The sequence below is a fragment of the Plectropomus leopardus genome, chromosome 6 (assembly GCF_026936395.1).
Source record: "Plectropomus leopardus strain MGB_pleo_1.0 chromosome 6, ASM2693639v1, whole genome shotgun sequence".
Classification (NCBI taxonomy): Eukaryota; Metazoa; Chordata; class Actinopteri; order Perciformes; family Serranidae; genus Plectropomus; species Plectropomus leopardus.
The window spans coordinates 23,547,315-23,574,531 of NC_142181.1; the positions used below are offsets into that span (position 1 = coordinate 23,547,315).

Genomic DNA, 27,217 nt, shown 5'->3' on the forward strand with positions numbered 1-27,217 from the left:
TATCATAGGGGGTGACACATATGAAATGGCGGGTTTGGTGGTCCTCCACCAGAAAATGTTCAGTATCAAACACTTTATTCCCCACATTCTGGTGGATTTTTATGCAACAAATTGTGCCCTTTCAGCATCAGTTAATGGTGTAGCCTAAATTTCCTAGTTTTTGTCAAAATAAAAGCCCTCTGCTACTTTTATGTCTCTATTGGGGGAATGCCCAAGTTCTAAATATTGAGGGGCACATGACCCTTTCCTCCCCCTCAAAATTTGCACTTCTGGTCACACTAGGATGTATAAGCAGCTCCTATGAGGTAACAACACTGTAAACATTAAGGGTGAGAATAACCAGAGGCTCCACAATACGATACCTTTGCGTTACCTAAGTAATAATACAGTATTATTGTGAGTATTGTGATAACATATATTGTTAAGCTATATGTTGCAATTTATTTTCAGATTATGTCAGCAAAGGAAAACATTGTTTTTATCTGATACAAAAAAGTTTTCATCTCTTTGTCTGTTCATCTCACTTCAGTTATTTATACTGCAGCAAAATGTACCTAGTGGACTGGAAAACTGATGATTTTATTATTTTAGAAGGCTACCAAAAGTTGAATCTGTTTTTGAAATATTTGCAAATTGATTATATATATATATATATGTACATTAAAGATATTTGACATCAGTGTATCACTACTATATTCCCATGCAAAATAATGTGATACTAAACAGTACTGATTTTTTTTTCCCCACCTGCAGTGACCCTGCACAGTAACTCCAGGAAACACTACATTTCAGAAAACAAAACAAGATATTGGAAAATATTACAACATTTCATATAACACGCATTTCCCCAAAACGCTGCAATATTTAAATATAAAAAAAACATTTCCCAAAACATTACAGATAATAAAAAACATTCCCAAAACACTACATTAAAAAAATGTAAACATTTCCCCAAAAACTAGTAATGTAGTGTTTTGCAACATGCACCGTTTTGAGAAACGTTGTTTTGTGAAATGTTTGTAATGTTTCTAATTTGTTGGGGTTTCTTGTTTTGTTTTGCCTTTGTTTGTTTTTTTATGTTGGAAATGCACTGTTTTAGGATATGCTTTGTTTCATGAAATGTTGTTTTCCTTCCGGAAATGTTTTGTTTTGTGAAATGTAGTGTTTTGGGAAATGTTGTGTCTTGCCCCTCAAGGACACTGTAGTCTACTAACCTCTAGACTATGCTATACATGTTCTCTGGTCTAAATTTTAAAGTCAGTCTGTTGTGTGTGCGTTAAATATATAATAATTTGGGAATACTTTCTTTGGTTGGTTTACATTTTGTAATGACAAAGACGGATATCTTCTCTTTATTGTAGCATTATTAGGCTACAACACTATTACTACACGTGTGATTTGAGACGCTTTCTATAAGATAAAATAAATGCAGCTACAAATACACTCTGTCGGGCCTGTTGCAGCCTGCTCTGACTTCACTGTGTCCACTCCTCAATCAATACAGGCTTCATCCTCTCATCCAGGCCTCTGTGGCTCTCCTGTGACTGAGCATTTGTGCGTTTCCTCCCCAGCTGGCCTGCGGTCAGTCGGTGTACACCTGCACCACAGCAGACCTAACGGCAGCTCGGCGCTGTAACATCTGATTCCGGGTCTGCAGCGGCGGTGTGTGTTTGTGCTTGCAGTCGCTTTATTTCTCTCATCCGGAGACCTGAGCAGAGAAGAGCAGGCCCGCCATTTCCCCTCCTCGGTGGTCGTTTTTCCTTCATAGCGCTTTAAAGCGGAGCAGCGGCGGCAGCGGCAGGAGGAGGAGGAGGAGGGAGCGGCGGCGACGACTGGCGGAGCGGCGGAGGCAGGCAGGCAGGGGGAGAGACGCAGGGATCCGGTGTGCCACATCGGGATGAGAGCGAGACAGAGACCCGGGTCGGATGAGTCAGCGCGTGGACCCTGAAATCACGGCGTCCCTAAAATCTGACTGACGGAGCCGCGCGCAACACAAAAGAAAAGAATTGAACATTTTTTTTAAAACAATATTATTGTAAGATTTCGCTTCTCTTTATTCCGCCCTCCCCTGGTCTGCCGTAGCCTAGTTTTGATTTTCTTTCCACCAAGGTGGGATAAAAGGGGGTCCCGGCAAGGTTGCGGAGGAGGTGGAGGTTTTATTTTCTTTTTCTTTACTAGCTCACGCCAGAGGATAAACCATTTTTAAAGTCTTTTGTGTTGCACTGAGTGAGCGAAGATGTCGGGGCAGAGTATTACGGACAGGATAACTGCAGCCCAGCACAGTGTAACGGGATCCGCCGTGTCGAAAACAGTATGCAAGGCCACCACTCACGAAGTAATGGGCCCCAAAAAGAAACATTTGGACTGTGAGTATCGCTCTATTTCCTTCTTTAACAGCACACAAGTGTTAAATCACCCGCAGGTTCCTGACGAGCGAAAACACCCGTTAACCGGCTGAGTTATGGCGGTGGAGGAGCTACAAGGCCTCAAAGCCTTCAGGAGAGGCTAAATGCTACTGCCTGTTCATGACAGGGAGATTATATTGTTATAACATCGCGCTCAGGCCTTGTTGACATGCTGCTACACATAACAAAGAAGCGTTGACACTTCAAGCCTTTATTGTGGCTAAGAAATTATTTTCTTTTCAACATTTTTTGGCACATATAGCTGTCAAACTAGCTTGTCTAACTGTCTGGTTTTGTTTCTCTTGTCATTCTCATATTTATTCATTGGTTTACAGCTTGAATGTTTAGCCCACATAGCAATAAATCGGCATAAAGCTGCGTTTGACCGTTGTCTAACAGATACACGTCTAAAGTCAGTGTTATCAAGAGGCCCCTCTGCCAATCACAGGCCCTGAATTTAACATTTACAGGAATCCAATTTCATCTCCCATCTTGGTGCACCTGCAGCACGACAAGTGTCTGTTTCAGTGATTTAGTATTGTGATAACATACTGTTTCTCATTTAAAAAAAAAACAACCCAAAAAACACAGCTTGGGGTTGAGGTTTGTGAGTTTCTTTCCTTCCTTACTCAGGACACCAGACACACACTCAGCATGTACCCTGGCAGTAAGCATAAGAGCTTAAATCCTGTGTGATCATTAGCGTGATGCACTCTCAATCAGAGGAGTCACTGTCTGTCTGTACTTAGAGATGCATTGGTAGATTTTCTGCATATCGATCTGCACTTGCAAATGCATGATGGCAGGAATAAAAGTGGGTGTTATTAGGGTCCTGCATCATCATAAGAGTTTAGTTAAAGTACAGGAACTTTATCCGCGACTTCAGGATCATTATTAAAGTAAAGGAAGTGAAACAGAGCAAGAATCTTATTTGTTAATAACATGGTATTAATAGTTACTTGTAGTTTAATGTTAAGATTTGCAGGTTCTATACCTGTTGTGCTGCTCAGGCGACTCCCCTGAGGTGAGATGAGTGTAAGCTGGCAGAGTGACACTCTTTTGGCTCATCTCAGCCCTGCCAGCTATCCAACGTGACTGACGTGTCTATACACTACAGAACAGAGAGCCTGTCTGTGATACCACGCTGTCCTGTTCTGTTGTGTTGAAACATAACTACTATTTTCCCTTCTAACAGAATAGAAGCAACTGTTATTGCACAAGTCGTATAAATGTATTGCAAGTACTTTTTATGGCCATTTTATGCCTTTAGTATAGAGTTGTCAATGCTGGGGCATGACCAGAGTTTAAAGCAAGTGCTGGAAATACAGGAATGTACAATTGTGGCTGGATATGCTTGAAATGTTTTCATATTTCATGAGCTGATACAAAACTTGAGCTTCTGTCCTCTCTTGTTTTCCTTACTGTGAGAATTATAAAGACGTTGTTTTGCAAAGCCAAGCCTCTCATATGTAACATGTTCTCTAAATATGTTACATGCTCTCTAAACACAAGCAGTCGTTCAAGAACTTTTACTGAAATTAGCAAAATCTTGACTTAAATCAGGAAAATAACTATAGACCGTTAGATAATTCCGTTTTTTTAACTTTCAAATATCAGTATTGGGATCTGCTTTAAAATCCTGTATTGCTCAGGCTATACTACTTGCTGCATCCTTAATATTTTGAAGTGAGAGTCTTAGCCTAATGCATGATAAGGGCTGGGCAGTAATTCAGTGGTATCATATATAAAACTTAAAGTAGAATTCAGGGCTGCAAACAATGGTTATTTTCATTTTTGATGATTTTTGATTGATAATAAGACAAATACTTTATTTTGGTCTTTTGCTTGATTCTGTCCAACCAACAATCCAATAAGTTAAGATAACTCGTTCATTGTCACATAAGACAAAGTCAAGCAACAAGTTATCACCGTTTAGCTTTTTTGGTGACTAGCTTTTTTTTGCTTTCCGAGTGCCAATTAGATATCTTAGTTTAAGTACCAGTTATAACACATTTGTTCATTAATTTACTTTGAGAAATCTATATTATCTATTTATTATTAATAGTTAATATTTATTTTCTACAAACCCCCCTTTACTATGTTAGCCGAAGCCAAAGTATTCAACTATTTAAAGTCTAAATAAAAGCTGAATTACTACAAGAATTTGGGCTAAAATTTGCACTATAATAGGCAACATTTTGATTAAAATATGAAACTACTGGATTAAGGATGAAACGTGCCCATTTTTCTTGTAAATGAAGTAAAGTTGTGTTTAAATTCAGTATTATGTATCGTGTATTTAAAAAAATGTTAATTACATGTAATTCTTAAAAAACCCTTTGCACAGACAATTTTGTTTACATATACATAGATTTATTATCTCAGCTTCTTCTGTCTTTGTTGGTGCATTGCTGTGTATTTTGGTGTCTTAGCGCCACCTGTTGATATGTGGAACAGAGCTGCTCAGTTATGGCAAAAATCAGAATCACGATTGTCTTTGGACAATATTGAGATCACGGTTGTTTGACACGATGACTCACTGACCAAAGGCTCTGTGTCTGTTACGTGGCTCGAGGTGAACTAAACATGCTGCTGCCTGGCTGAGAGTTAGTCTGGGCTTTTATGGAGGGGTGAAAGTGCACTGCTGTAAAAGAAATTTACAATCATTGGAGGCTAACATTGTAATCGGTAGTAAAATTTCATGAATTGCCCAACCCCACTATAATGATACTATTATGTACACGTCATTACATTAAATTTGCGTTTAGCGCTTTATTGTTTCTCTATGATCATACAACAATATGATAATCCAGAGAATAACCTTTAACTGTGTAATTTAAAGCAAATCAAAAACAAAAGAAGTGAATTTTGACATTTTTTGATTCACACATGTAAGGAATTTTTGTATGATGCAATGCAAAAGTGAAAACCTGTTCATGCCATTCTATGATATTTTAAAGATAAAATATGTAAATGAATATTCACTTGGAATAACACCTTTCTAGTCCTTCGACCACTCAAAGCATATCTACACTGCATGTCACAGTCACTCACTGCTGGCCGAGGCTACTGTACAGGGTGCCACCTTTTACTCAGTAACCATTCTCACACACTCAAAAACAACACAATCATGGAACAATTTGGGGTTCAGAATATTGCCCAAGGATACTGCGACATGCAGACCGGAGGAGCCAGGATCAAACCACCAATCTCAAGATTAGTGGACGTTCGACCTATGATATTTTTAGTTGAGTTGTGTACTCACATTATCCTAAACATCAACAAAGTTCAAACCCAGAGAAATCTGTAATTTTACCAAAGAACACAGTCTGCGTCATTTTCTCGTTGTTGCCTGTCAGTGGCATCATATTGTGCATGTGTCAGGGTTGTGGTTGTCTCCAAATAAGCTGTCATAAATTGACTTTTTAGACCACATATTCTCCAATACCTTTTTTTAGTTCTTAGTCATTTTCAACTATAAAGAATGATTATAGGGTGAATGATTTTTAAGTCACTGGACATCTGGATCTTAAGTTATCAGAGAGACAAGCTGAGTAAACATTAGCAGCAGCTTGGCTCCAGTCCCTGCCAGGTTGAACAGCATTGGAGAAATGCTGATTTTTACCACAAAACTGCCTTTTTCAGTGTTTCTACCAGTTTAAAATCCGGTCTGTTTACTTTGGAGAGGAAGAAGCCTCTGAAGATAATTCAGCTCCTGGTAAAATCGTCCTAAACGATGAAACTGAAGGAATCCTTACCGGGAAAAACCGACTGCAATGACATATTGCATATTCAAATAATTTCCTGAATCAATGAATTGTGATTTATATTGATTCCCAACATCAATCCCAGCCTAAATGGTGATTAACACACTGTTCAAGCAGCATCATGCACCATCATGTCGAATACACAAATACATTTGTGCCCTGTGAATGAATTAAATTAGAAATCATTAATGTCAGCCACTGTGAATATTTAGAGGGCTGATTGTAACATGACAAAGCTGTCGGAGCATCCTCCTCCCCCGCATTCCTCCTCTTCCTCCCTCCTACTCGTCTCTTCTTCATCATCTTCCTCTCTGGGCAGTTCAGCCACCCATGCTAACTGCTGCTGCTTCTCTGGAAGGTTATCCTGTCCTACTTAAAGTCCCCCGCCTTTTGAAAAGTCAAATATAGGACAGAAAGGGAGGCCCAATTACCCCGTCAGTCTGATCACTGCTGTGAATGGCAGGGTTATTAGCACTTTGACTAACATCATTCAACCAGCACATGATGAGTGTAGGATGAACATGTTAGCAGAGGAAGTGGGACACACCACGTGTGGTTAACATCTTAACGTCCTGCACTTTGTGTCAGCCCGTTAGATGGACGTTTTGTTGCCATGAACAATTAAAATGAATGATATCAGTTTCCACCTCTACTGCTGCACAAATCCCTGATTGTATTGATGATTTACTCTTTATTTTATGCTAATTTTATGTAGAAGTCTTCTTTGCTTGGCATACTGTTGCAGCTTTTTACTCATAGTGTTATAGAATATTTGCATTTAAGAAGCTGAAATAGGAGATTTTTTTTCTTCTTAAAAAATTACTCAAACTGATAAGTTGATTATGAAATAAGTTGGCATGAAACTTAATAGCTGACAGCTAATTGTTAAAGCATGTTATTTTCAATACATACTTGGCACATTTAGGGCTTAAATGTTAGGAGATAAAATTGTTAAATGAATGAAAATATATAATAGTTTACAATTGTTTAAAATAGAGAAAGGCAGCAAATCCTCACATTTAAGAAGCTGCAAGCGGCAAAAATTTGGCACTTGTACTTGAGGAAGCACTCAAATTCTTAACTGATTATCAAAATAGTTGCAGAATCAGTGTCTGTTGATTGACTAATCAATTAATCGACTATCTGACTCAGTCTACATTTAGTTATTCACTGCGATTGTGTCGTGTCGGTTTACAGCTTTTTAGGGGATAGGTGATGTTTCTATCACTTGTAGTTCCATTTTTGAGGCCGTTGAATCCATTTCTACATCCAGTGTTTACATTTTTGTCAAAGTATCAACCTCCAGGGCTGAAAAACGATGCAAATGCGGAAGTGCCAAAAACTGCATTTTCTTGAAGGACCACTTGATGCTGGCTCCAAAAATCCCCATAGACCGCCACGTTAAAACGCCCAACTTTACAGCAGAAATAAATATGTTTTTAAAAAAAATGTTTTGTTCAATACAGCTAATTTTAACCTTTGTAACACTATACAGGGGGCGAATCTTTCACTAACTCACCGGTTTAATTTCTATTAAGGCTTACGGTTAAGCACAATTAAGGGCGTGGTCACTTTGAGTGACAGGCTGTCTACGAGGCGGCACCACAGTCTATGAGTCAGATCCGCCCCTGGCTTCTCCACAGCTCCACCTTCTCATTCAGTTAAGTTCACTTCCTGCTCCAAAAAGTGAAGACGAAGACAGCCAAAATGCCAAACATGATGTTTCAGAAACGCAGTCCACAAACCATCAGTTGACATTACGGTGGCGACGTCCATTATTTTCGCAGTCTGTAGTTTATCTCATGTGTCTTATCTAAACATCTGTAAAAAAATTAAATACAGTCATGAGAAGCAGACTGTGTTGCAACTTTTGGGATTTTGTTAATGCCGCTTACAGGTTAAAAAGTTAAACAAACTGCACATATGAGGCCTGTTGTGGAGGACATAGACATGAGTCACATCAGAGACTGTTTTTGGCTCCAATTTCCAAAACTTATTTTGTACATCTGTGGTCGCTTTTTACTTTTCTTCGTAGGCAGCAGGTGTTTGTCTGCTCACCAACATGAAGCCTGGCGATGATTAACTCACAATATGTGGGGTAATGTTACCTATGAGTAAATGTATTGTAACAGATAAAAACTGCTTCCTGAACAAAGTTGAATTGCTGAGCGGCATAAAAAAATACTGTTCATCAGATAAATCTGATGGGGAAGAGCTGTTATTTCATTTTTATGGACTTGTTTTGCAGCCTTGGACAACTACATTTTTTTTGTTTGTTTGGTTATTACAAATACACTGCCTCATTATAATCAGCTCAATCTCCTCATCTCATGAACTTTTTTCTTTCAGATTTGATCCACTGCACCAACGAGATGAACGTGAACATTCCCCAACTGGCTGACTCGCTGTTTGAGAGGACCACCAACACCAGCTGGGTGGTTGTGTTTAAGTCGCTTATCACTACACACCACCTCATGGTCTACGGCAACGAGGTGAGACACTTCTGCAGACACGAGCAGATTATTTCAGCATTGAGGTATTACTATTTGATGGTGTGTCCTTGCTGTGTTTAACCATTTTCCCCTCCTACAGCGTTTTGTCCAGTATTTGGCTTCAAGGAATACACTATTCAACCTCAGTAATTTTTTGGACAAAAGTGGGTTACAAGGTAACAATTTGATTGTGGCTTTTGCTGATTTATATGTTTTAAGTCTTTCTGAATGCATCTACCATCTGAAAGAAGAAATAATTTTTGATTGCAAAAGTTGATTTTCCAACTGCTGTTTTCTGTTCCAGGTTATGACATGTCCACGTTTATCAGGAGGTATAGTCGATACCTGAACGAGAAAGCTGTTTCGTACAGACAGGTTGCCTTTGACTTCACAAAAGTTAAACGCGGGTAAGGACTTAATATTTTTAATATGCTACAATATAAAAAAAGGAATGGCTTATGTTTAGGTCAGCATGTAACTGTTCATTAATGATTAACATCCAAAGTATTTTTTATTATTCAACTAACTGTTTAGTCTGAAAAACGCCAGAAATTTGGATATTATACCAATCACAAAGTCCCAGAACCTAAGCTGAGGTATTATTCAGTGTACAAGGAAGGAAAACCCAAATCCTTGTATTTTTAAAAGCATAAAATAGCAAATATTTTCATTACATCTTGAAAAATGACTAACAATAACGAAATGAAAAGTCTTGTTTAAAGGACTAATTGATCAATAAAATCCTTTTTTCAGCCCCTGCCATGTCTACATATTTGTGGGAAAAAAAATCTCTAACCAAAAATTTCCAGCGTCAGGATACAATTTCAGTGATTTTTAAGACTTAAATTAAAGCTGGGCTATAAACTGGGCTATTTAAAATAAATAAATATGTATATATATATATATATATATATATATATATATGGCCAAAGACCTCAATATCTGTATATTGGTGAAATTGTAGGGTTGGTAATTGGTGCTTTCATAAAATATTTACACAATCAAATTTTTAATAATCATCACTTACGTGGGTGTAATGACTAAAAAATGCAAATAATAGATCAGCGAGAACAGTCTGGTATGATCAGAAAATTGCCTTACTGTAAATGCCTTTAAAGTCAGAAAAAGATTAAACTTATAATATTATGATATCTAAAGACTCAAACATTATTCAGTCTCATTTAACAGTATAGATAGAATATAGATCAATTGCCCAGTCCTAATTTAAATGCAAACTAAATCAACCAATGACCAATAGTCGATTAATCGATAAGTCACTAGTAATTTATCAGCAACTATTTTCATGATATGATTGTTTTAGTGCCTTTTTTTTTTTTTTTTTTTTTTTTTTTACATTTTCTGCTTCCAGCTTATCACATGCCAGGATTTGGTGCAATCTTTGTAAAATATAATGGTAAACTGAATATTTTGGGGAGTTGAGGCTGTTGTTCAGACAAAACAAAACATTTGAACCCTCGGGCTGTGAGGTGTTAGTTTGTCTTAGAAGCTGCACTGCTTGCTCATCTATCTCCATGTCTTCTCTCTATCTTCCCTCTCTCCTCTGCGCCCTCTCCCACTCCGACTCTCCATGTGTCCACACAGAGTGGACGGCGTAATGAGAACCATGAATACAGAGAAGCTACTGAAGACTATCCCCATTATACAGAACCAGATGGATGCCCTGCTCGATTTCAATGTGAGTCTAAGGTGAAGCCTCCCGCAGCTCTGCAGCTCGCATAGTAAAAAAAAAAAAGCTGCTCATGTGGAGCGTGCAGATCGCGCCGAGGCTGCTGCAAACAAAGTCTGATGCATTTACAGGCTTTGTTTTTCTCCATCAACAAATTGCTGTCTGTAAGATAAATGATTGCTTTCCCTCAGGTCAATGCCAACGAGCTGACTAATGGAGTCATCAATGCAGCCTTCATGCTCCTCTTCAAAGACTCCATCAGGCTTTTTGCTGCCTATAATGAAGGCATTATCAACCTGCTTGGTAAGACCACCTCCACCTTCAGTCCTCCACTGTGTCTAATTTTGTCCCAATATTTTTACGTTGGTGATTTCAATTTCTTTTTAACCAAACAGAGAAATACTTTGACATGAAGAAAACTCAGTGTAAAGAAGGTTTGGACATTTACAAGAAGTTTCTCACCCGAATGACCCGGATATCAGAATTCCTCAAAGTAGCAGAGGTAAATTACACTTAATTGTCTGCCTGTTTTCATGAGTGAATGAAACTGCAGGGACTGGTGGTCTGGGTGGTAACCCGGTTTTCTTTCTCGTCTAACAGCAGGTGGGTATTGATCGAGGAGACATCCCAGATCTTTCACAGGTAAGCGGCGACCCTTCAAAGCAATCTGAAAACAGGTTTTCCACTCTTAATAGGTAGTCTTTCCCAGTTCTCTTTCTCTTATTTTCAGCTCTAACTGCTCTTTTATCATCAGCGTTGTCTTTGTCAAACTAGAGTGTAGCACATCCAACATGAATTTAAAATAACACACTTTGCATGGTTGCCTTCTGGAGAGCATGTTTGCCAGAGGAGGTGGTCTTTTTCTACTTTTTCTTCTTCTGCTTCTCCCCCTTTTCTTCTCACCCTGCCTTACTTCCTCTCCTTCTTTCTACAGTAAATAAAGGTGTTGTTTACACAAGGTGTTTTTAAAGTAATCACTGTAATCCACCTAGTAAATCCGCACAGTGACAGTTAGATGTTTTCTATTCAAAAATAAGCTGCACTGTTGTGTTGTGCTATGGGGTCCAATTTTACAGATATTTTACCCCCGAGAACTGCAGCTAAAATGCATTCCCCCTCTGACTGTCACCACCTTTATATTCTGTATTTTCCCCTTATCTTTCCACTTTAGTTCACAGTTTGTGTAAGTACTATCATTTCACTCTTCTTCTATGTACGTGACTTGCTTCAGTGTTGTCTTCTTGCATGCCTCTGCTCTGACTCTGTCTCCTACATCATGGTGAAAAACACAGTTGAAGGAAAAAACACTGGCTGTGGTAAATTCTGTTCACTTTGGTCATGTTCTCAAGGTGTGAACCAGTGTAGCTTTCATCTATCGTAAAGTGGCTGCCCCGTTGTGCTTAGACACGGCCAATTCAACAACGCCCCGGTTGTTGAAAGTGCCGTGGTGCAGTACGTCATCCCACACAGATGTTAACTCTCATCTAAAGTAGCATTCTGGCTGGAATGCCGTCATCGATCAGTGGTGGGTAACTAATAGCCCAAAGTTGAATTTAACCTCCAAATTAAAGACATAAATTGGCTGTCTGGTGCATTTTATGGCATCTAGTGGTGTCTGCTCTATCTTGGTTGCCCACCACTGTCCTTTATGGTCTTGATGTCCACGTAGACTACATTTTCTACATCTCTGGAAGTTGCTGACTGTGTGTTTTCTGTCACGGCAGGCTCCCAGTAGCCTTCTCGAAGCTCTGGAGCAGCACTTGGCCTCTTTAGAGGGCAAGAAGGTGAAAGACTCCACTGCAGCCAGCAGGTATATTAATCCTCCCATCACTATTTCTGAATTCCTTTCAACTTTTCCTTGAAACTCAGAGACAGCCTTTCCATTTATATAACTCAAAGATATAAAAGCGGCTGTGGCTCAGAGGCAGAGCGGGTCGTCCTCTTAATCAGAAGGTCAGCGGTTCGATCCCTGGCTCCTCTGGGCAATATGTCGACGTATCCTTGGGCAAGATACTGAACCTCGAATTGCTCCTGATGCCGCGTTATCAGAGTGTGATTGCGTGTGAATGATTACTGAGTAGCAGGTGGCACCTTGTATGGTAGCCTCAGCCACCAGTGTGTGAATGTGTGTGTGAATGGGTGAATGTGACGATGTGGTGTGAAAGCGCTGAGTGGTCAGTAAGACTAGAAAAGCGCTATACAAGTACAGTCCATTCACCATATAAGGTTTTATTAGATCCTGCAGCATATATCTAATCAGTCAAACCTAATTTCTATAGCAAATTCAACATTATTTACAGATGACTGACACACTGATAAAAAGACGTAAACAGTAAAGCCATGAGACTAGTGCACACAAGAGATAAAAATGATGGAAATGCAATAATAAAACCAATAAAATAGATGAGAAATCAATTAATCAATAGTGAAATTGTGTTTTTGCTACAGGGCCAGCACCCTGTCAAATGCAGTCTCATCACTGGCCAGCACGGGGATGTCCTTCACTAAAGTGGACGAGCGGGAGAAGCAGGCAGCTCTCGAAGAGGAACAGGCTCGACTCAAAGCTCTGAAGGTTGCTTTTCTGTTTAATAAAGCAGCTCTACACTTAAATGTAATAATGCCAACTGTATGTTTGAATGAAAATTCCTCTTTCACTCAGGAACAGAGGCTCAAAGAGCTTTCCAAGAGACCCTCTTTCGCCACCACAGACACATCGCCAATTTCCACCACTGGGGGCACCATCAGCACAGCACCAGCCATTGACCTCTTCTCCACACCCAGCTGCTCTAATGGGTACGACTCATATCTACAATGCATGCCCACTTTAGTCGTTATACACTGCCATTTTGAAGTATTTAATACACATGCTGCAAATATTTAGTCCCTTAGCATCCATCCAATTTTGGTTTTCGCCACTTTAAGGTTAGAAAATGTGTCTTACTAAAAGTTTTAAAGTGTATTCACCTATGAATTCTGTATTGGTTTGGTCCAGCTCTTCCTCTAAACTATGATGTTCACACTAGAGATCAACTGACAGCAGATTTTTAAAGGCCAATATAATAACAATGGCTTGAAACAGGAAAAAGCTGATAGCTGATTAATGGGCTATCACAAGTGCAATATCCAAATTGCAGGAGGTGCAAATATTTTAAAAAAAAATTAAAATGTGTCACAACATACCTTTCAAAATGAAGCATCTTGTTGGTACACAGATGCTCAGACCAGCAGATCTAATTTCAGATTTAAGCAAACATGCTTTTTTGTACAGACACCAGTAAAAATCACATCATTTATTTTTAAGATTTTTCAGGAAAAAATTAAATGCAAAAATTACCATTCTGCCCAAAGTTGCAACTCATATTGCAATATCTGTCAAAATGATCACAATATAATTTTGTTAGCATTTTTTTCCAAACAAAAGCCTTAATTTCAATTACTTTTATTGGTATTTGACAGGGCTGAAAAAAAATTGTAACAAGGTACTTTAGAGTGGCGTTATGTGGTGTTTTCAAAATGCTCAAAACACTCTCTGTGATTCATAAAACATAAAAAAACTATATGATTGGACCATATATGAAACACTGGAGGGCTTTTAATTTGAAATATGAAGCATTCGCTCATGGACTTTCGCCTCTGAGCTAATAACTCTATAGCACTGGACCAGCTGTTGCAGTCCAACTAAAAAATTCATGTAAATACTTAAAATGAAGATCAATACACTAGACACAGTCGCACAGCAGAAGGGACCTACTTTCTTTGGAGCTGTACCCACTGATCACATTTAATACATCGCTCCTCTGTTTAGCTCCAGTCAGTGATTTACTGCCCTTTAACAGACTGTCTATGACTGTTGGAAGCTGCACAGTCATAAGCCACTATCAGAGCCACGTTTCGCCGATATTGACAGTCTGTGAAACGCAGTGGTGAACAGTAACGAATTGTGTGTAATTAAGAACTGTACTTCAGTAGAGTTTGTTTTTTAGTATATGTACATAAATTGAGGTTATTCTTTTTTTTTTGGAAACTTCTTACTTTCACTCCACTACATTTGAAAGACAAATATTGCATGTTTGAGTCCACATTTCTACGAAGGCTCTTGTTACTTGTTGCATTTGCTTTGAAGTCAGTGGATGATTTTTATTTCTTTTCTGAAATGAAAAAGTCAATAAATCCACAACAAATTGTTTGCACTTGCGACAGAAGTTCACTTTTTGATTTAAACATTGGGTTTATGTTATGTAAGTATTTTTCTATCTAGCAGAGTTGATTTGAGCAGTTATAAAGTGACAGGTGTGTAACTGGGATGTTAAGGTCATTTATTATTTTATTTTATTTATATTTTTTTTAAGAAGATGAATCAAAAGAAATTATACTGATGATATTCACAGACAAGGCATTGGCCAGAGGATGAGAAGACTTGTTTTGGGTTAGCAGTTAGTTGAAACAGAGAGACAAACAAACTGAAAATTATTATTATTTTTTTTTTAAATGACAATTATAATGGCTGTCGTTTTGTCAGTTTGTGTTTTCATGGGCGTTTCTACAGGCTTTGCAACATTTGCAACATGTTGTTTTAGAGACATTAGGTTCCGTAAATCTATTCTGACAATATACAACAGTGTGTTGAAAAAAAAAGTACTTTGAATACTTTAATTATTTTAAAAGCAAGTACCGTAGTACTTTAACTAAAGTAATGATTTGACTTAGCAGCTTACACTTGGACTAATATTTGACCAGGAGCATCTACACTTTGACTCAAGTAACAGAGTGGTGTACTTTGTCTTTCACTGACAAAACGTCCTATCAGCATTGATAAATTAGTCAAACCCACAAACCGTTCTCTATTTCACACTAAGGGCTCATTTTATGCACAAAAATAGATAGTTCCATTTAAAAAAAGGGGGGTGCCTATAAAACATTTGTTTTCCTTTTCCGTCTGCAGTGCAGTGAAGATGGAGAGCGACCTTTTTGACCTGCAGTCGACTTTCCAGCCCTCCTTGCAATCAGGCTCAACAGGGCTTCCAGTGGCCACAGCGTGGGCAGGTAATGAGCTGCCTCTTCTACACCTCCAACCAACATCTGTGTTTCTGGACTTCCTGGAGCTGTTCTGCATGCTCTCCTTCTCTTGTTGTTGCCTGACTCTGATGCCCACCTCTTCCTCTCCACTCTTCTCTTCTTCTTTGTCTTCTCTCTGTTTCTCTCTCCTCTGCCTGCATAGATCCTTTCACCTCTGCTGAAGCTGGAGATGAATCCATGCCAAACCTTAACCCTTTCCTCTCAAAACTCGTTGTCGATGCCACTCACTTACCTGTTGTGTCTTCAGACGGTGTTAGCTTTTCCTCTAGGACATCTGGTCATGAAATGTTTGGTGGTAACGACTCGTTTTGTTTCTCCTCAGAAGTCTTGTCGCTCTTGTTCATTTCTCTGTAGTCTCTTGGAAGCATGACTAGCTTGCATGTTTACTGTGCTGAATGCTGATTATCTGTCTGTGCAAATCTTTAAATTGTTTTGTCTCTCTGTACAATGATCCTCATTGCAGTTCATGCCAAGCTCTAATTAGATTGTTGTTTTTAGCGAGAACGCCACATAATGTATCAACCAGGACCCTCCATGTCCCACTACAGAGGCCATACACCCATTTTGCTTTGCAGTTACCTCTCATCCCCTCTTCTAACAGTTTGCTGTTGCATTGTAATACAAAGTAGAGCTTTTAAGCTGACGCCTGTTCTTCTTTTACCAACCTTATTTTTGATTCTCCAGATCGTTACAATCCCTTTATTGACACAAACTCATCCGTTTCAACCAATTACAAACGCACAGTGCGGATAGAACACTCCATCTCAGGTACTATGATGGCTCACCATCTCAGCCTATGTTTCCTGAGCCCTGGCAAACATAGGATCCTATCCAATACCCACAGGGCTCCTATTTTGATATTTATGGTAGAAATGTGGACATAAACTTATATTAAAGGAATATTTGACATTTTGGGAAATACACTTATTGGCTCTCTTTCTAAGAGTCAGATGAGAAGACTGATGATGCTCTTCACTTCTGTCCATTTGTCTGCCGCACATGCCCGCTCTGCAAATAATATAGCGATATGACAGTATACCATGCGACAATAGCAATGTATGCAATGGTAGAGATTCAGCAATACCATTTTTTACTGCAGGAGCAATACCAGGGCTGGATTTTTGCTTGATTGATCTGGATCTCATGATTCTGGTGCCTTGCTGTTTTTCCCAAAAGCCTATCATTACAAAATCCTATTAGCCCCAAATAAATTCCCATTGAACCAAATGCCCATTTGTCTTACAGCCCATTATCCCGAAAAATAAACAGCCATTGCTCCGAAAATACGCATTTTTCCTGTAGTTAGAAAGATTCAAGGCTATAATCAGTCGGCTCAGTTTTTTTTCATCCTATTATGGTGAAAGCATCACCTGCCATACTCTGCCTCTGACTGGCCTACCCTTATATTCTTACTCTAACACTAACTATCCTCACTTCTCATGCCTAAACCTAACCAATCCAACCAACAGACAATAAGTGCTAGCCACTCAGAGGCAGAGTAAGGCAGGTCATGCCTTCGCCATTGTAGGAAAAAAAATGGCACCCAGGAAGGTTCAATGACCTGTTTGGGAGAGTGGGGTTTTTTTTTTTTAGCAATAGGCGTTGTTTTTGGTATAACAAGCTTAGTAGGGTTGCAGTCCAGTGGGACATTTTTGGACTATTGGAGTTTCAGTATAATGAGCCGTTGGAACAATGGCCAGTCTCTGCGATTCTCGCGTGATCTGGTGTTGTGAATCAAACTGCCTCACAAGGTAACATTATTTGGGCAGACATGGAGAGGAAGTTTTATTTACAGAATCCCGTAACACTTTAAATGATTGTTCTCATAAACTTTTAATCTATTATTTTAAAAGAGTTAAAGTTTTATTGTATTTAACTCAAGTGTTGTCTCATGTGAGGCAGTTGGGGTTTTTTTGTCTGTGTGAAATTTCCAAATAAAAGACGAAAGTAATCAAGTAATGAAGTAGGGTTTGTCTACAAAAATCAGAAGACCAAAATGGAGAAAATTATACTTTATATTTTTTTGTTTTGTGATGGTGCCCCCTGTCCGTGCATCAACTGGTTGGAGTACCGTTCTCTGTCTATGTAGATGGAGGACCAGAAGGCTTCACTGTAAACCATATTGGCAAGAAGCAGTAACCTACAGTGGATTTTGTGACCTTTGGACAGAATCAGTCTATGCTAAGCTAAGCTAATTTAGCTTCATGTTTTGCGTGCAGACATACCGAGCTCATAGCAAAAAAGTAAATAAACATATTTCCCCAAATGTCAAACTATTCCTTTAATCCCTCCCTCTTAGTTGCTTAAATACTTTTATGCACCATTTAATCCTTCAGCAACTCTCAAACTTTACTTGAAACTTCCAGAATTTAACAACTACAAATTGTTAGCTGTCTTCTTCCTGTCTGTACTGCTGTCATTTCCCACCTGTCTCTCTGGCCTGGCTTTGAAATGCCTTTTTCTTTTGCTCTTTTTCTTCCTCTCTCTTCTTTGTCTTCCTCTCTCTGCTTCCTGTGGCGTGTCAGACTCCTTCTGTGGTCCAGTGTCCATTGCCCAGCACCTTCCACACCAGGCTCCCTTCCCCACTGAGCCCTCTACTGTAGCAGGTCTATTCAGAGGTACTGAAGGCTCTCTGCAGCTCATCCAGCAGTAGATCGATGATAGTTTTCAAATGTATTTAGCACTCTGTTCCAGTAACCAGGGATTGATTTAGGCCAGTGTAGAAACCACAAGTTAGATAGTATTCAGAGTAATTTCACTTCTTGTAACTCTGTAACTGCAGCTCTCTCTTCGTCTCTCATGAAGGATACTCCACGCCGCAGGCCCCTCCACCACAGTCTGCAGGGGGACTCCAAGTGGACTTTGAGTCAGTTTTTGGAGCCAAAGCCACAGGCAGCAACAGCCTGAATTCTGATGGTGAGGATTTTATATTTACATATAAAATGAGCATGCAATACCCGTGAAACGGGTTTCTGTGTTTTAGTAAAGAAGACGTGTCAATGTTGGGCACAAAACTAAACCAAAAAGTCACTCAACTGAAAAAGGGGAGTTTTGAAGAAAACAAGTCAAACATAAAAGGTTTAGGAAAGTTTCTCCGCTAGCTATCATCATATGAAGAAATACAAGGGAAATCAGGATAATAGAAACACTAAAGCACCTTTCCACTGGACAACCCACTTACAATCACCAACATCTGGCGCTTGTATTTAACAGGAAAGGTTACAATGAACACTCACTCCTGGAACAAATTTCTCTGCAGTAATCACAGGTATTTAATGGCTCCAGCTCCAATCAGCAATGATTGAAATATGACACCGGGAGGTATGCACAAATTTTAGCTCCTTTGTTGGTACAATGCAATGTGCGCCAACACAAAATACCGTCCGTCTCTTTCAAAGCAGTACTCATTGAACATTGTTCAACAGTTAGTTAGCACCAAGTTTTAGAAAGAGTCTGAATAAGAAAGATATATATAAAAAGAAGTAACCGCTGCAGCATTTTCACTGGCCTCCATGGTGCTTAGTTCAGTTTAATAAATTATTTTCCAACATGTCCATGATGATGACACACCAGGAAGAAAAAAACATCAGAAAGGCATTCACAGCTCTAGTCTACTGGCAGTGGAAGATGAGTCTATAGCCTATTTGCAGCGTGTTGTCCCGCATTTAAAAACCCCTGCATATATGCATTCATGTTGGTGGAAAAAGGGTATAAGTATGTCATTAGTTTCTGGGAGTTGTATCTGGTGTTCACGTCAGAAACAGCTGAAACACCTGCAACACTTGGCCCTGTCTTGCAAGTCGACAGTACAAGAACATAGTGTTGTTCTCTGTGCACTAATTTTTTCACACCTGGGTCAGCATCTGCAAGTAGCCTAAAATTGCATAATGTCACTATGTATGGGTGACCAATCTCAAACCATTGTTGCATTGAAGAAAAAATACTAAACATGTTGATGTCATGATTTAGAGCATTTTTCCATCATTTATTAGCTCTCTGAACAGTTTTGGTTGTTTATTTAGCAGACTTTTACTTTTTAGTGTCCCATTATATAATAATTATAATGTAATTTGGATGAAAGCCTAATTAATGGAATGTAATGCTATTTTTTTATACTATTTGAGCCATCTGTCTTTTTCTGTCCTCAAAATTATCGGTCATTTCCAGAAGCATTTTCTTTCCCCAATAAGAGATTTATTTTGTTAATTTTGAAAAACTATGTAAAACTGCTTTTTTTTGGGGGGGGGGGTTAAGAATATGAATCCAATTAACTTATTAAGTCAGCTGTTTTTTGCTGCATTGCATTAGTGTATTCAGGTTAATGGCTCTTACCTTAACAGAAGACTGAGTGCTGGTATTCATCACAGTTGTGTTGAGGCTCATTCACCATCTCTCTCCATGAATTCACTGTCATCTCTTGACTGTCGGGTCTCTGTAAAAACATAAAATGCTCAAAAATTTTACTATTTTTGTTTTTTAATGTCAGCTTCATTGCCTGTATTTTAACATATGTATTTAATACAACATATCAAAATTCTCAGGGATAAAACAATAAAGTCACACACTTATTTGCATCATCACTGTACAACTGACAATACACAATACTATTAACAACACATTTTAATACATGTAACACTGGGAGTACTCGTAGGTTTATTATCTCTGTATGTCTTGTCAGATATTTCTGGGGGCATCCTGAAACCGACTCTCGCCGGCTCCAGCCAGGCGGCCGGTCAGCTGCCAGAGAAGCTGGTGTCAGATGACCTTGACTCCTCGCTGGCTAACCTTGTCGGCAGTGAGTGTGACGCTTTGCCTCTCAGCTGCTCTCATTAAAGCTCATCTTCATTAAGGCACAAAAATGACAAAATATTTACTGATAAACATCTAACACCTTTCCCATAAATCTTTTTTTTTTTTTTTTTAGACCTCGGCATTGGGAACGGAACGATGAAAAAGTAAGTGATGGTTCAGCACTCTGTGGCTTTAACACACACACTAACACACACACGCTTTGAAACAGCAGCAGCTTTGTGCTTTCAGGGCAGTTACAAGCTGGTGCTAACATCAACTGTCTTAATCTGCAGTGACATCCACTGGAGCCAGCCGGGGGAGAAGAGGATGACCGGCGGCACCAACTGGCAGCCCAAAGTGGCGCCGACCACGACCTGGAACCCTGTTTCCATGGTGACGCACCGATTTTTAACTGTAGTGCTCTTGATTTCTGCCCCTGCTGTATTTCTGTCTTATTTTACTGTGGATGTTGTGATATTATGCTGCGCTGCTTTTGAGGTCATTTGTGTCATAAAATCTCATTGGCCTGTTTGTGTCTCCCCAGCCATCGTCAGTCATGGCCTTCCCCGCCACCACACCCACAGGCATGATGGGATACGGCATGGTCAGTAGAATGGCAAATACACAATACAGTATAGATTTAGTAGCATGTAAGAACATGTCTGTGTGGCTTTTGTTGAGTCCTTATGTGGTTTTGAAGTAAAAAATATTATGAGATATTACATTTCTGAATGTTGCTGAAACTGTTTATGTCTGGCAAATGCTATTTTTTTAACGGCTCCTTATTAATTAGAGAGTAAAATGAATGCACACTGTTTTGCTGTCATGAATATTCTCTGAAGTTTTATAAACGAAAGAAGGGTGGGGAATTCTTAATAGTTTTTATTTAAAGCACACTCAGTTTATAAATATTTCATTTGGCTGGCAGGCACGAGGTTGTCTTCATTATTTATTTGGTTTAGAAGTGACAATAACAGACTTTTTAATTAAATGCAAAACAGTTAAAGGTACACAGATTATATGTCACTGGCCTTCAGATACATATGTAATAAGTTTTCATACCGTCCAATAGTCCCTGATGCTGCTTTTTTGTTGTACTTAATAGGTCTTTACCCAAATCAAAAATATATCAGTTCAATCAGATTTGGCTGTTCAGTGTGAATATTTGACTATTTGTTATTTTTTTTCCATGAAGAGTCTGAGAGTGTGAACAGGGTTTGGCAGAACGTTCAGGGTGACGGGGACAACCATGCTATATAGTAAACAACCAAATTAGCCCTCCGAGCTAACTATGCTAACAACAGATCAGGAATGTGCAGCAACATATTTTCCCTTATATAGGTATCAAATTCATCGCGTGAACTAAGTGGAAGGCAGAAGATAATTATCTCAACCCTCCCTTCTTCTGGGCAGCTACCTCCATCTCACTCAGACTCACCCTGGGTTTGTGTCCACAGCTGCCTTCTATAATACCAGAGAGGAGTGTGAATGTGAGGAGCACTCACTCTGCCACTACACCTGTGGACCGAAACGTTCCCAGAAGTACACTGACTGACGAAAAAAAAATGTAAAAATGTATTACTCAACATGAAAAGTCTTAGCCGACTAAGAGATCTCTAACTGACGGCGGCTCAAGCCTTTGACTTTAAGAGGGCACCTTGAGTCCTTATTTCTGTCTTTGTGCTGCTGCAACACCTGAAATCTCCTCTGGAGACCAATAAAGACTTAATCTTATCTAACTTTGAGTTAGGTTCAGGTTCTGGTTAGGGACAAAACAAGCAATTTAATTTATGTTCAATTAATCACCTGGACTCTAAGAATTTCCCACTATTTTTTGGACATTTTACAGACCCATCTGTAAATCAATTAATCTGAAAAATAATCATCAAAGTAACTGATAATTTAAGTGGCCCTTATAAATATTCTTACATGTAAATTGTACACATAGTAGCTTTGAATTTGTAAAACAAATGACTGACTCTGAAATGACTTCTTCTCATCTCTTTGCTACACACTGCAGCCTCCACAAATGGGCTCGATGGGGATGATGAATCCACCCACCATGATGTACTCCCAGCCTGTGATGAGGCCACCCAACCCCTTCGGCTCCGTGTCTAGCGCTCAGGTGGGTGCACAGCAGTCTGACCACGCCGCCCAGCTGATGCACAATGAAGTCAGTATCTATTTGCACAGTTACCAGGTTGAGTAAATAGGTGTATCCATTGTGCCGTGACGTGAGCCATAATTAGTCACTGTGTAGGCTTTGTTGTCCGTGTGGATACTGCGGAAGATGATGACAGTTTTAACAATGGACCCTTCACTCTCTTGAGCTGAATGGGACAAAACTGTGAATCATCTCCCTTGTCTTGACTCCCTGTTTTCCCCCCCAACAACTCCTTTTATTAAACCTTCTTTCATACATCACAGCCTCTCCAGACTAATCTCATCCCTCCTTCAGTCTCTGTACTGACTCTGATTCTCCTCTGGTCCTCCTACTTCCTGTATTTCTTCCTGAAATAGCCCTCCGCAGCCTCTAGTCCTTCAAGCCAGAGTCCTCTCCGAGCCCCTGGACAGGACCCGTTTGCACACCTCTCTCTCAAGGATTTCTTGTAGAGCGTCTCTTTAGGTACAGCATGCTCTTTGCTAGCGGGCACACTTGCACGTGTTGCTCGCCCAGTGCTAAAATCCTTTATGTTTCTTTTTTTTTTTTATCTTCACACACTTGATGTCTCCTCCATCTGATTAGATGCTACATGTGTTTTTCTCATTTATTGTTTTAACTTGGCCTGTGTTGCTTGAATTTCTTGCTTGTTTTGATGGGTTTGCTGCATCTTTAACACAGCCCGACTCATTCTGACCCTTTGTTCTTCCACTATCATCACATGTAGCGCAAACCTGTTTTCTCTGAACCTTGTAGCCACGGTTGAATTTAATTAACTGACTGTTCGCTAAGCTCTGTCCTCTTAAGTTACTGTCACACAGCACATATGAAGCTCACAGTGATAATGACAGCAGAAAGTAATGAAATAAAAACAACGGTCCACATTTGTAGTCAGAATTTATTTTCTCATTTTTAACCGATGACTGTAGATTTTGTCCACTTAAATCAAAACTGACGCTACCAGATTTGATTAATTTTAAAACGAGGCAAAAAGGGTCCTTAAATATGCACATGATGGCTGTGTGACATCAATCTAAAAGACTAAAGCTAACAGGCAAGAAGACAGCGTCCTCCCCAGTGATCAGTGTAAAAAAAACCAGCTTTTTTTCTCGTTTGCAGTGTTTGGCTAGTTATTCCTGTAAGTACAACGAGGAAAAAAGAGACCAGACTGTGCCTTAAAGGTAGAACTATGAATTTGACAAATGTATCACTAAAGCTGGGCATATACTGTTAGATTTGGGCCCATATTAAACATTTTGGTAAATTCCAACAGTTTACGTAAATCGTCTTCATTGTAAAGCCAAAATATTTATGTACCCACACAGCATGATCCAATGGTCAAGCCCCGCCCTGATTACTCCCGCTTTACGTTTATAATAGACAATAAAATAGTCCGTCAGTCCCTGCAGACTGTTGTGGCTTTTGAACACTGTCAGATTTTCTTTAAGGCTCAGAGGATGTGAGAAGGTAGTAGTTTGTTTGCTACAGTAATGTAGAGACAGACGTCCAAAAAACGGGGTCTGTCCAAGTTTTGATTCCCTCTTTCTCTCACACACACACAAGTTAGCGGCACAGGGACTAACTTTGAGGAATCAACTCATGGTTGTGCATCCACTGTGCCTGATGACTGCCTACCAAAATTTTCAACATGTCAGAAATTCAGCTGAACATCTGACGGTCGGTCAGATGACAATAGAGAGACCGATTTGGCTATGACTGTTGCTTGCTTCTTCCTGTACACTGCATGGCAAACGATGCATAGGTGATTAGATCTAGGTGGTAAAGGGTCAGGGTCACCATGACCTTACATTTCAACTCATTCTTGTTAAAGTGATACCTCAGGAACACCATGAGGGAATTAATTCAAATTGACAGAAACATTCACTGAGACTCAGAGATGAGCTGATTAGAATTTGGTGTTCAAAGGTGAAGGTCACTGTGACCTTACATCCGTCTTATTTTCGGATGTGCAATATCTGAAGATGGCCTTGAGAGAGTTTCCTCAAATTTGGCACATACGTTGAAAATGTTGGGCAAAGGTCAAAGGTCACAGTGACCTCAAACAACATTTTTTTGGTCATAACTCAAGAATCCCTCAAGACCCACCCTAAAACCTTTCTGATTGTATAGATCTTCTGTGTGTGAAGCATCCACGTCTTCACAGATATGGATGTAAACAGTAAGTGCAACTTGACTGGCTCACAGAGGCATACAACAGCTGTAACCCCCAAAATACTGTAGTCAGTTAACAATGTCTTCCTTCGCCCTGAAAGTAACTCTACTTTGCTACTGTTTGCAGTAATTTAGTTAACTTACGAACTATAAGTACACTAATACAATTTACGTAAGAAAATAATACACTTTTTAATCCATTCTTTACTCTTTTGGCCTTGTGTTTTTGTTTTTTAATTAAAAAAAATCTTACAAAAGCTGTCGATGAACAACACTTCCAACATAAATTCAAAGCTTGACAGACTTGCAGTGCTTAGTTATAGTTGATGTTGGACACTGGTCTTCAGGGGAAGGGTTTAGTGAACAGTCAGCTTAATAATAATTTCTCCTGACATTTCAGCCTTTCACTGACACGGTCTGTTGCCTTTCTTTCAGATGCAGTTCATGTAATTTGAAGAAAAGTGTCTCTCAGAAGATGAAGCACTTAGCAGCAAAGCTTTGTCCTCGTTGCGGTCTAAGTCTTCAGAGAAACATTCACACACCTCCCAAATACAGACGTGTCAAGAACACAATGGTGCAACAACTGTCAGAAAACCATGGTAACCATGTCCAAATGACGTTTGGCGATAGCTCACACCCATTATTCTGTAACTTGTCCGAGACTTTGAGTGATGCTGCTGTCTAAAACCCCCCTCACAGAGGATTCCTTATCCATTTTACAGTGTAATCTGTAAAGATAGAGATGGGTGCTGAGAAACTTTGATGTTATGTATTTGGAAATACTGTGGTTGGATGTAAAGGCTTGATGTTGAGCGGGGGAGGGGGCGGAAGGAAAAAAGGAGAGCGGTCCTTCCCTTTCTTGATTCGATCATCAGTCATCCACTCCCTGCAGTTATTTAACTGTCACTAAGTAGTGATGCTAATGGCGTTTACACCTGTTTAGTTTTTGTCTTTTTTACCGTGTTTACAGTAGACATTCCTTGTGTGTTGTTTGTATTTATTTATGATTACTGGTTTAAGGTCGGGGAAAAATAATGTAAAATCTACAGTACATTGAACACCTGTGGGAGTGCTTCAGCATTAAACAAGGATCTCAGACTATCATTGAGAGGTAGAGTTAAAAATAGCTATTATATAAATTACACCTATTAAGCGGAATGATAGAGCACTAAATATTCTACGAGTTTTGTGTTAAGAAACTTTTTTACTAGATGAAAGATTTCACAATCTCCATTGTACTTAAAGTGCAGGGGTTAGAGTATGAGTCAGTTACCAGTATATAGTCGATTCTGTGCCTAGGGTTTTTGCAATGGATCAGTTTCCTGTCTAGTTGAAAAAACACGTCATCCACGAATTTGAAGCGTCGCACTGGGTGGTGGGCTCCATTTGCTTTAAGCTTGGCATGCCATTGACTCACTGACCATATTCAAGGCTGCCTTTACTCTGAATGTGAAAGAGTTGTCTTCATGTTGCACACATCTTTCCACACTACAGTTCCTCAGTGGGAGCGGGTGGACGGGGTGGGGGTCTAGAGGACGGAGTGTGTCTGCTTGTCCGTTAGCTGTCGCTGCGCTAACGGGAAAAAGAGTTCACAGATTTGATGTAAATTAATTGTATAAAAGATCCAGAGGACCAGGGCAGAGTGGAGGAGCACTGTTGATCGGTGCTTTGTGTATATATTAAAAAAAAAAAAAAAAAATGAAAAAAAAACCTGACTGTTCTTTGAGCTCAAAAGTGAAAGATGTATGAAATATGAAAGCAATTCAATCAAATTTGACTCTACCTAAGTTTGATTCAGGATATTCTCTGCGTTTGTCTCCGCAGATATTTTCTTTATGTAATTAGAACGTGTAGCAGACAATGACTGAAGTCTTTTCTTTCTTTTACAAATAAAGAGCAGCTTCCACAAACTACTGCAGTGTGTTTTTATTTGATTAATTTAAGGTGACTGTTGAAGCTATTGGCAAACACCGAGACAGCAAAATGGAAGCTTTGATACATTATGAATGCAGAAATAAGGGCTGTCAAACTTACTGATTAACTGATTAATCACAGGATTTCAATAGTTGATCGCGATTGATCGCATTTTTTAAATCACATTTTCAATTCCATTATTTTGCACTTCAAGACAAGGTGATAAGGTAAAGCAATTCTTTCCAGATTGTCTTGATCAGGAATCAACGACAATTGCCAAAAAAAACCTGCATGGGATTAGTATAAATTGGCATGTCTATAAAGGTGAGGCTCATGGGTACTCACAAAACCCATTTTCATTCTTATATCTGGAGGTCAGAGGTCAAGAGTATGAAATGGCCATTGCGTTTATCTATTGTCAAAATTTAGCCTAACTTTGAAGTGTTATTTAGCCTCCTTCCTGAGAAGCAAGCATGACAAAAACATGTTATGTACAGACCATAACTGCATTGCAATTAACATGTTAACGCTGACAGTCCTAGTAGAAATACTTATTGTTTTTGTTTTATTTTGTTTTTTAAACTTATAAACCAGTATGGTTAAGACTTGTTAAAGCCAAGCACTAACCTCCCAGGCTGAAAAATGAAGCCAATTTAGAGGTCATCAAAAGGCGTAACGGTGTAATTCCAATTTTGGCCACTATGTAAAATTTGCATAAACGCCCGGTACACTTTCTGGGGGCTTGGTCAATC

General features: G+C 39.3%; 1 protein-coding gene across 12 annotated transcripts; it reads left to right on the top strand.

Moving 5' to 3' along the window:
- The first annotated feature begins 1,531 nt into the window (after window positions 1-1,531).
- On the top strand, window positions 1,532-26,464 carry picalmb (phosphatidylinositol binding clathrin assembly protein b). 12 transcript variants are annotated; one of them, XM_088079027.1, is made up of 24 exons: window positions 1,532-2,366; window positions 8,522-8,664; window positions 8,765-8,840; window positions 8,969-9,071; window positions 10,267-10,360; window positions 10,543-10,654; window positions 10,747-10,853; window positions 10,952-10,993; window positions 11,644-11,667; window positions 12,076-12,161; window positions 12,800-12,923; window positions 13,017-13,144; window positions 15,294-15,394; window positions 15,570-15,722; window positions 16,112-16,195; window positions 17,953-18,045; window positions 18,233-18,343; window positions 20,106-20,222; window positions 20,352-20,382; window positions 20,512-20,611; window positions 20,763-20,822; window positions 22,239-22,343; window positions 22,739-22,844; window positions 24,987-26,464. In XM_088079027.1, exons 1-23 carry the CDS (start codon window positions 2,237-2,239, stop codon window positions 22,829-22,831), a joined length of 2,217 nt encoding a protein of 738 aa, XP_087935153.1. In that variant the 5' UTR covers window positions 1,532-2,236; the 3' UTR covers window positions 22,832-22,844; window positions 24,987-26,464. The 12 variants fall into 12 exon arrangements, with proteins under 12 accessions (XP_087935153.1, XP_042342183.1, XP_087935154.1 ...); XM_042486246.2 differs by lacking the exon at window positions 11,644-11,667 and adding an exon at window positions 11,523-11,534 and having other exon boundaries at window positions 1,536-2,366; window positions 13,011-13,144; XM_088079026.1 differs by having other exon boundaries at window positions 1,536-2,366; window positions 13,011-13,144.
- Window positions 26,465-27,217: the final 753 nt, after the last annotated feature.

What these genes read in the sequence shown, in the direction of transcription:
- picalmb (XM_088079026.1), top strand. Translation starts at nt 2,237, where the DNA reads ATGTCGGGGCAGAGTATTACGGACAGGATAACTGCAGCCCAGCACAGT. An exon ending in AGGCATTATCAACCTGCTTG is followed by an intron (nt 10,655 to 10,746) that starts GTAAGACCACCT and finishes TTAACCAAACAG; the next exon opens with AGAAATACTTTGACATGAAG. An exon ending in CCTGGAACCCTGTTTCCATG is followed by an intron (nt 20,612 to 20,762) that starts GTGACGCACCGA and finishes GTGTCTCCCCAG; the next exon opens with CCATCGTCAGTCATGGCCTT.